Raw genomic sequence first — 10,000 nt, forward strand, 5'->3', positions numbered from 1 at the left:
AGAGAGAGAGAGAGAGAGAGAGAGAGGTCCTGGAAGCCCTGTAAAATGAGCTCGAGAGAGAGAGAGAGAGAGAGAGAGAGAGAGAGAGAGAGAGAGAGAGAGAGAGAGAGAGATAATCTAGAGGTCCTGGAAGACCTGTAAAATGAGAGAGAGAGAGAGAGAGAGAGAGAGAGAGAGAGAGAGAGAGAGAGAGAGAGAGAGAGAGAGAGAGAGAGAGAGGTAAATATTTAACCCAGAGGCCCTGGAAGTCCTGTAAAATGAGAGAGAGAGAGAGAGAGAGAGAGAGAGAGAGAGAGAGAGAGAGAGAGAGAGAGAGAGAGAGAGAGAGAGAGAGTTTTAAATTTAAAGATGGCTTTCATATCAGCTTATGTCAATAAACCTGTCAAATTAGGAAAGAATGGAATTAGTTCAGCACTGATATTCTCTGGAAAACCACGACTGGAAAATATTGACGTACTAGAATGATGATACAGGCTTGCTCGAATATCGCCCAAAACGAGGTCGCCATAACTATATACCAACCGCATTCCATCTAAAAAAATATGCACATTTTCTCTAGTGGTCAGGTATCGGCGCATATCGTCCGCTGAATATCAGTCCTCATATGAAAAATAGGAGAAATGAATCGGAATATATATAAATATGATACGACTTGGGGCTACACGAAAGGTGAGGAAGGCTTCAATTGAGGAAGGCTTCAGTTCCCCATGGGGAAAGTTCCCCAGGAATTGTTTTGAAAGCAGGATGTGGTCGTGAAAATAGAAGGAGTTGAAGAGAGCTGGTTGGGAAGGAGGGCAGGACGCCATAGACAGAAATAGAAAGAGCTGCTTTGGTTGGTTGAACGGAGAAAATGGTAACCAAATAGCAAGGCAGTAAGTGGTACAGGGAGTTACTTTGATAAAATAAACCTCCTTTTGTTGAGAATGATAAACATTTCACATTGAGGGAGAAGTTCACATTTTACTATACTAAAAGTGCTAAAAGGTTTGATTAAAGTTGGCTAGATTTCAGTGCTAAAATGTTTGATTAAAGTTAGCTGGATTTAAGAAGTAAAATCTAGCGATAGATAACCAAAGCCGATTGATTCAGCTCTCTGATAATGCAGAAAGGTAAGAGAGCGATTTCCTGAGATAATATATGCAGTGCACGAGTCAACGATAAAGGGGACAAAAAACAAAAGTAAATAGAACCATTTAATGAATTTATGTAAACATTCTTTGAAAAGAAGTACATATCCGATTGGACAGCTGGACTGACTAGACTGCAAACGAATTGCAGGTTCTAAATGTATATATATTAAAAATTTGAGTATTTAAATAAAATGGAAAAAGCCAAGAATAACATTAACCATAAGTGTCAGTAGAGAAATATAAGTTAGTGTTGAGGAGACGCCCCCTTTATTTGTCGGCTTAAGGAGCTGAGTAGAGGCCGGATGGAGTTGTAGGTCCTCCAATTCCGCCTCCGATTCCGCCTCCGATTCCGCCACCGATTCCACCTCCGATTCCACCTCCGATTCCACCTCCGATTCCGCCTCCGATACCGCCAATTCCACCTCCAATTCCGCCTCCATGACCGCCAATTCCGCCTCCGATTCCACCGCCGATTCCACCGCCGATTCCACCGCCGATTCCACCGCCGATTCCGCCTCCGATTCCACCGCCGATTCCGCCTCCGATCCCGCCTCCGATCACTTGACCGCTGGCGTGGGCGGCAGAGCTGAGAGCAGTCTGAAGATCAATGCCACCAGGGAGAGCTGGGTTATCGTTAGGCCCGTAGTTGACGAAGTAGACCTCAGGGTTCTTCTTGGGTGGAGCGGGCACCTCGATGACCTTGGGACCTTCGATGGGTCCTTGCTTGTTGAGGACGTAGACGATGTTCTTCTGCTGGGGTGGTGGGACGACGATGGGATCGGGTCCGTCGATCTGGTCGGGGGTGCGGATGAAGACGATGTTGTGCTCGACCTTTGGTGGGGGGATGACGGGTGGGGGGCCGGAGTAGCCGACGTCGACGTCGGGAGCGGAGTACACGAAGACGTGACGGCTGACCTCAGGGATCACGCAGGATCCGTCGACGTGGAGGATCTCGCCGTCGCGGCAGCCGCCGCCGAAGCCGCCGCCGCCGATTCCGCCTCCGATACCTCCAATTCCTCCTCCGATACCTCCAATTCCTCCTCCGATTCCTCCGATTCCTCCTCCGATTCCTCCGTGGCCTCCGCCAATTCCGCCGCCGATTCCGCCTCCGATTCCACCGCCGATTCCGATTCCGCCTCCGATTCCGCCTCCGATTCCGCCTCCGATACCTCCAATTCCTCCGTGGCCTCCGCCGAATCCGCCGCCGATGGAGCCTCCACCGACGCCGAATCCACCTCCGGAGCCTCCGTGGGTGAAGCCGGGACCAGAGGGGATCGATGAGCTATACCCGCCGTCGGGGGCAGCAGCTACAGCTGCGAGAAGGGCAGCGGACAAAACCTGGAAGATGAAGAAGTCGTAAAGAACGAGTCGAGGCGTCTGGAAGGCTGGAAATCTGGGATGGAAGTCATTTCCACACCTTTGACCTTTCGTACCCTGATTGCTTGCCAAAGAAAATGTCGTGTTCTGATTTAAATATATGCTTTCCTATACTTGTTTTGGATGCTTGGCAGAGAAATGCCGTGTTCTGATTTAAATATATGCCTTCCTATGCTTGCTTTGAGTGCTTGCCAAAGAAATGCCGTGTTCTGATTTAAATATATGCTTTTCTTGACTTGTTCTGAACGTCGGAGTGATTTTAAAATCAGTTACTGTGTACTCCAGTACCTCAGAAGGTTCAAGGCATACGAGAAGGAAGAACTGAATAGTTTTCACTTTCCTCAATTAACCAAAGGTCAACTGAGTAAGTTGCGTGCGGGTGAGTGTTTGGAAACCTTCTATAGCGTTACGAATAAGGTATGAATTCCAAGACGAGATAGACTTTTACTATGGTTCAATGAATAGAGGACAAGATGACAAGTTTTCGTATTTAGAGAATAAAGAAAAAAAAAAAGGAATTCTGGATGACATAATTAAACCAAAACTGGTTCCGACTGTGAAGCTATTTCTCTTTTTTTGGAAATCTGAGTGAAAGTGAAGCATAACAGAAATCTGTCAGAATTGGGAAAGGGTCCGTTATACAAAAATTACGTTAATATGTCTTAGAAAATGTTAAGCAAAATAAAATATGAATTATTAAAGGCTTAAGTACTCATTCGCTTGATTGATATTCGGCAGGTACTGTCGAAGTGAATATCACTGAGATTTTAACTCGACTCGATGGGTTGTCACAGTTATCGTCTAAATTGCTCTGGTAAAAAAATCTAAGCGGTAAGAAAGAACAAAACTTCCAGGCAGTGGGTTGGGGGTGCGGGGGGTATTAAGTCTGGATCAAGTGTGGCTAACAATTAGAGGTAATCACTTTTCCCTCTTGCGACGTGCATGTTCTACACCGCTTATGCAATAAGCGTCGGCTTGTGGTTGAGCCATGACTTGCAAGCGCAAAGAATAAGGTCAGAGTGGAACTAGGTATGACGGCGGGCAGCCCACGACTAGGAATTTAGTCCTAGGGCCCAGTATAACCCGTTCTAGGGCGCTCCTCCTTCCGGTCAAGGTAACGGAAGTCACTGAAGCAAAAGCGAAGCTGAAATCGAGTCTTGGAAAAAATTTTTGGAAGAAGAAGAAGAGGAGATTGGAGAGAGAGAGAGAGAGAGAGGGGTTAATGCCCCCTCCTTGCGGGACGCCGCCAAGTGTTGCTGAAGCTTGTAAACAGCCCTAGCAGGCAGACTGGTGTAAACAGCACTGTGTCTTGACGTAGTTGAAAAGCTACCATAGCAAGAGTGGGGAAAGAGAGTGAATATATTCATGTCACAGAGGCTAGCAATGTTCAATATTTTAATCTAAAATGGAAAGGGCTTCTCAAGATGCACACTTTCTCGAAATCGTTTCTCAAAGTAGGGAAAGTTCTGCAGGTCAAGGAAATGTTGACATAGGAGTCATGGAAATCAGATTAATCAGAGGCTGGGGATGACAGTACAAGAACCTTCCAGGAAGAGAAGAAACCTGTATTATGTCAGAGTTCTCGGCGAATGTAAGAATCAGTAAAAAAAAAAAAATGCAAGTTTAAAAGGTTGCAAAAGACTTGGCTTGGCAGATAGCTTACTCGGCAAAAGAAAGGGGAAGTGGGAGAGAGAGAGAGAGAAGAAGAAGAAGAAGAAGAAGAAGGAGAAGTAGAAAAGGAGAAAGGAGGAAGAGTAAGGGGGTAAATGAGGAGACAGCAATGGAAGCATATCAAGAGTGACTTTGCAGTTTATGTCAGTCGCCACATCAAGCGTTGCAGAAGCTCTGCAGAGCAAAGTCATTACCATTAATCTTTTTGTATTTTTAGCAGCACGAGCGCCATCCAGTAGCCTTTATTATAAACGAGGCACCAACCTTTGTCGCTCTGAAGGTTGCAACACGACATTTTAGGAAGAGAGAGAAAGAAATTAATCGGTACCTGTTCTGAAAGCACTTGCAAAGCATTCACTGCAGGGTATTGTGACTCTCGAAGCGTTTGCAATAAAATTCTTCGGTTATCAGTTTCCTAAAGATTGATAATGTATCTACGAATATTGAGGAAGATGTAGAATACACGCGTGAGTCTTGAAATGTTTCAAAATTTCAGTCTTCTAGTACCTGCACGAATCGTGAACTCGCAACATAGAGATACATTTAGGGCTCACGAACGCTGAAGTATTTGCTAAAAATTTAATTTCGGCTCACGAATATCAGAACATTTGCAAAATATACCGCATGTCAGCATGGGTGGTGGGAAAACGCGAGTGAAAGGGAGCGTTTACAAAAAAAAAGAAGAAGGAAGGGAAATGGTTTATCAACAGCAAAACTAAAGACGCCAAATTATATTCATTAGGGGCCTGAAGAGCCTTTTGCTCGCGTGGGAAGGTCTTATAAAACCCCTGTTTCATTCTGAACTTACGTTCTCAAAGAGGGAATTACCGAATTAGCGATCGGGTTAATTGACATTGCCTAAGGAGTGTTTCAATCACGTGTTCCGGAATAGAAGTATGAAAGTAAACTTGAATGATTCTGCTTTTAGAAACGCGAAGACTTCAGGATTTCAAAGTAGCGTGAATTTTCCAAATTTTGAAAACGTAATCTACTAAGCATCACAAAATGGAATTCTGGGGAACTGGTCTCTGAGATACTCTGTGCTAAATACGAACAATAGTTGCATCAAATACTAAAGTGAAAGGACGAATAATATTAAAGACAAAATTCAAGCATTAAATATCAAACGCCAGACTCAGGTAGCAAACATTGTGCTACTTCGAGGATCAAGTAATATATTAAGCCCAGTTCAAACAAGGAGTAAAATGTCAAGGTATTACTTCAGAGAGGACGGGGACGGAGACAAGGGTGTTTAAATTTACGCTCACAGGTAATTTGCAAAATTGGCAGAAGAAGAAATCCCTGTCCGCCACCCGCTGAGATTCATGAGAAGAAACGATTGTGTAACATTCGAGGAACCAGAAAGTGCTAGAAAAAGTAGTCTTCACGAGAGAGAGAGAGAGAGAGAGAGAGAGAGAGAGAGAGAGAGAGAGAGAGAGAGAGAGAGAGAGAGAGAAACTGCTCAAGATTAGGTCACCCAAGAGTGAGAGACAAGACAAATTTGTATAAACGTTTTATGACAGGTAAGTCATAAAGAGAGAGAGAGAGAGAGAGAGAGAGAGAGAGAGAGAGAGAGAGAGAGAGAGAGAGAGAGAGAGAGAGAGAGAGAGAGAGAGAGAGCAATTAACGTAGAAGAATCTGAGAGTTGCTCTCGAACATAAAAAACAGACATGGGAACGACCTCCAGAGTAATAATCGTTTTACCAACTTTACACGTCAGTAGAAAGCGCGTTTGGACCACAGGGTGCAAGATGCAACTACAGCTACAAGAAAAACAATAGTAGTCTATTTTTAGCTGAAGCAAATAAGGCATCAAGATCTCTGAAAAAGGGTTGGGAGAGAAGGAGAGTGTTCACAGGAGCATTAATGGGAATGTACAAAGGGATTGAAGAGTTTAGTAATTAGGAGGAATATATATATATATATATATATATATATATATATATATATATATATATATATATATAGAGAGAGAGAGAGAGAGAGAGAGAGAGAGAGAGAGAGAGAGAGAGAATCTCCTGGTCCCTTTTACCAGAGAGAGAGAGAGAGAGAGAGAGAGAGAGAGAGAGAGAGAGAGAGAGAGAGAGAGAGAAAGGAAGGAAATTCCCTGGTCCCTTTTACCAAAGAGAGAGAGAGAGAGAGAGAGAGAGAGAGAGAGAGAGAGAGAAAGAGAGAAAGAAAGAGAGAGAGAGAGAGAGAGAGAGAGAGAGAGAGAGAGAGAGAGAGAAAGGAAGGAAATTCCCTGGTTCCTTTTACCAGAGAGAGAGAGAGAGAGAGAGAGAGAGAGAGAGAGAGAGAGAGGGGAAATCACGCCGAACTCGCCATTACGGGACACTAAGGCAAAAGGAGACCACGACTTATATTTCACTCTATCAGGTCAGATGAACTCTGGGAGGAGGAGAAAGTCGCCATGACTTGCCATGATACTTCGGTTGGTCAGGAGATGGTAGCTATTCTGGGGCACTCCGCTTTGGCCGGTTCATGGGGCATGATTGTCTCATGCCCGGGTTGGGCAAACCGGGTCTTACGTAATGTTAAAAGTGTTTTTTTTTTCTTTGGCTAAGAACCTAATGTTTTGGGTGTGGTAACAGCACAGGTATTTTGATAAAACTGGTGTTTTTACTTGATAGAAAAATCTATAACAAAAATTGGTGTTTTTCTTAATAAAAATGTATTTAAGAAAATGGTTTTTGTGACAATGCTATGAGGCAATGGGCGAAATGAGGCCTGGGAGTCAGAAAAGGAAATTATTACCCCGTATATGAACCCTTCTCTTGGCCTTCCCTATAATGACTTTTTATTCAAAGTAATTTTCTCGTATCGTTTTACCCTGATAAACCAAATTTGTAAATATACTTGAAAACATGCTAATTGAGAACACCACATTTCAATAATGTCTTCAAAAAGGTTTTTGATGATACTGAAGTGAATAACTTTTTTATATTCCAAATCTATAAAAAGATATTATAAAGGTATATTACTTTTGAATATGAACTTTCATTTTCTAGAACTATATACCTTTCACTAATTCATGAAGGATGAAGTAAAAGTTAACTATGTATATGTATAACAAAAATATGCATACAATAGTTGTATACATAAGCTAGGTAATTTCAGCCTAACTACTAAAACTTTGTAATATACTAAATCAGTAAAGTCCTCTAAGAATTCAACTTTAGTCACTGGGTTATAGAATGAAGATCAAAGTCAAATACACCCAGCTACCACAAATACTACGTATACATAGGAGTATTGGTAGTATACACAGTCCTCCATCATAAACGCTATCTAGAGCTGTCGGTCCGTAGACGTCATCATCTGGGTGTCAGTCCATTGTCACGCACACACACACACACGCGACCTGAAACTCTGAAACTGCTTGGCAGATTGAGATCAAATTCCGGTGATAAAAACATTGGTGAAAGGCATATCCTGGTTTCTTGTGACATGACTGGAGTCAAGACTCAAATGGATTTTGATTTTTGTAAATTTTTTTATATATGATTTTGTTCTTTTAAATGGATCTAAGTGACCATTTTTCTTAGACTGGGATGCAAATTAATATTATGTAAATTTTTACATAAAAAATGGATTACAAGAATAAACTAACAAACAAACAAACAGGCGACTTAGGAAATCTTAGATTTAAGAGCCTGCTCTGAATTGTCTTTGTAAGGAAAAGAGAAGCTGAAAGATTTGTAAAAATAGTTCCAGAGAAACGAATCTAAAGATTTAGAATTGACACACAAAAGAAGGAACGAGTTATTTCGACACAAAATATTCTATATGAGTAATAGCCACTTTGAATGACAGACTTACAGAGGGAAAAAAAATTCAGATCTTAAAGATTTTTTCCAGTCGATATTGAGATGAGAACTTGACATATAAAAAGTTAAAGGCATTGAGGAATTTTGAGACCGAAGCTTGACAAAATAAAAAGACTAAGCATAAAATAAATTCAGAGATCCAAACTTAACAAATGAAAGAAACATAAAATGTAAGAACAATTTCAACTGGCAGTGAGATTACATTCGTCTCTCGATTTCCTGTAGAAAGTTTGGCAAGGGCTCATTACTTTTGAGGGCGTTCAAGTCACATCGTAGGTGTCAGATTGTCGGAATTTGTAGCTTTCTTTCGGAAGCGGTGAAGTGCTGAACGCGGAGTGACTATCAATTTAGAACTTAAACATATACATATACAACTGCAAATATATACGAGAGAGTGAGATTGCGGGAGAGTTTCACTGAACTTTCTATAAAGTAATTAACTATAAGCGTTGGTGACTTTCAGTTGTTTAATGATATATTGGGCTTAAAAAGTCAGTATGTCCAGAAGAGAGCAAAAGCATTGGCTTTGAACTATCTCTCTTTGCAGTTATGAAGAAACAATACTGAATTTGAAAACAGATATTTACCGAATGACAATACTAGACTTCTACAATGAGCTAAAGTAGAAGGATGGTTTTAGAAATAGCAAGCTTGTCACTAAGAGTGTATATGAAATCGCAAACATTATCAAAATGAGAGTTTTGGGTATCATGAAAAGGAATTCAGAATTGAAATTAACTTTCAATAGATTCGATCATGTCCAAAATAATAGAAGTTCTATAGCAGTTATAATATTAGCTTGTCATGAAATGTATATAACTTGAAATGACCTGACTGCACACGGAAGAATGACCCTACTGTAGGTCAGTTTTAAAGGAACTACTTTAAGATCGAAGACAGTCTGACTGACAAGAAAGCACTGTGAAAAGATCGAGGTTTACAGACAGCTAGGCCTATGGAACGGTGGCTAGAAAACCTCCTGGATTGAGTCTACTATAAGCACTGGATTCTGGAACGCCATTTGACTGGAGGGGCAACGGGTCACAGCGAGGCCCGAGAGCCAGATGGAGAGAAGGAGACTGAGAGTGAGAGTGAGAAGTGTACACGGAAGAACGAGAGCAACTTTGCTACAAGTGGCTCTTGGAGCTTGACTCACCAGATACTTCATGCTTGAAGGCGGTGAAGAGATGATATCCAGGAAGGTTCTCAGCCGCCCTTATATACCCGACAATTCTCTTTCGAGAAAGCCACGCCCCTCCTTGACCCTCGTTCTACGGCACTCCTCCTCCTCCTCCTCTTCCTCCTCCAACTACTCCTCCTTCTCCTCCTCCAGAGTTCTCTACGTCATCGTCATCATGATGATGATCAGCTGCTGCGACTAGAGTGGAGGAGGAGGAGGAGGAGGAGGTGGAGGAGGAGGGTGAAGCCGTGTCTCTTGCCATTTTCCAGTTACCGTCTTCCGTACGATTTCCTCTCACATTCCAAGTCTCCTAGACGGAGTTCCAGCTTGGTCTCTTTTCATTTCCAGCTATTGTTTCTGCTCCAGTTTCTGTCATTCGTTCTTTACGTGTTCTATGTACGTTTCCTTCTGTCCCTTTTGATATTCGTGCTGTTTATTCCTTCTTATTTCCTCTCTACACTTCCTCCAACATTCTCCAGTAATTCAACTCACGCCTCCTTCTCTGAGCCTCTTGATTCCGTGATTGATTTTTATCTTCTTTTTCCCCTTCTTTTCCCCTAATTTCTGTTCTTCCGGCATTCGTTTATTCCATTTACCTTCTGTCCATTCCGTATCTCGTTCGTTGCTTTCTTACTTTCGATTCTCCGTCACTTTCTTTCCTTAGTTGCCGGATCACTCGTCTGTTTGAGTTAGTCTTGTTTCTCCCCCCCCCTTCTAGGGCAATAATCAATCTCTATTTTCAACTTCCATCCATTCATTTCTAATGATCCACCCGCGTTAATCAGTTCCATTTCATTTTTTATGCAATCTATCTT

General features: G+C 42.2%; 2 protein-coding genes across 4 annotated transcripts in view; both read right to left on the minus strand.

Moving 5' to 3' along the window:
* The window catches only part of LOC136846792 (uncharacterized), a 205,656-nt gene that overhangs the window by 101,872 nt on the left and 93,784 nt on the right, over positions 1–10,000 (minus strand). The gene's annotated exons all lie outside the window — the stretch shown is intronic.
* LOC136846793 (uncharacterized) lies at positions 1,181–9,219 on the minus strand. Its single transcript, XM_067118046.1, has 2 exons — positions 9,162–9,219; positions 1,181–2,468 (listed from the first exon to the last, which is right to left on the minus strand). The coding sequence occupies exons 1-2, from the start codon at positions 9,171–9,173 to the stop codon at positions 1,410–1,412; spliced, it is 1,071 nt and encodes a 356-aa protein (XP_066974147.1). The 5' UTR covers positions 9,174–9,219; the 3' UTR covers positions 1,181–1,409.

The sequence above is a fragment of the Macrobrachium rosenbergii genome, chromosome 15 (genome assembly GCF_040412425.1).
Source record: "Macrobrachium rosenbergii isolate ZJJX-2024 chromosome 15, ASM4041242v1, whole genome shotgun sequence".
NCBI classification, from domain to species: domain Eukaryota; kingdom Metazoa; phylum Arthropoda; class Malacostraca; order Decapoda; family Palaemonidae; genus Macrobrachium; species Macrobrachium rosenbergii.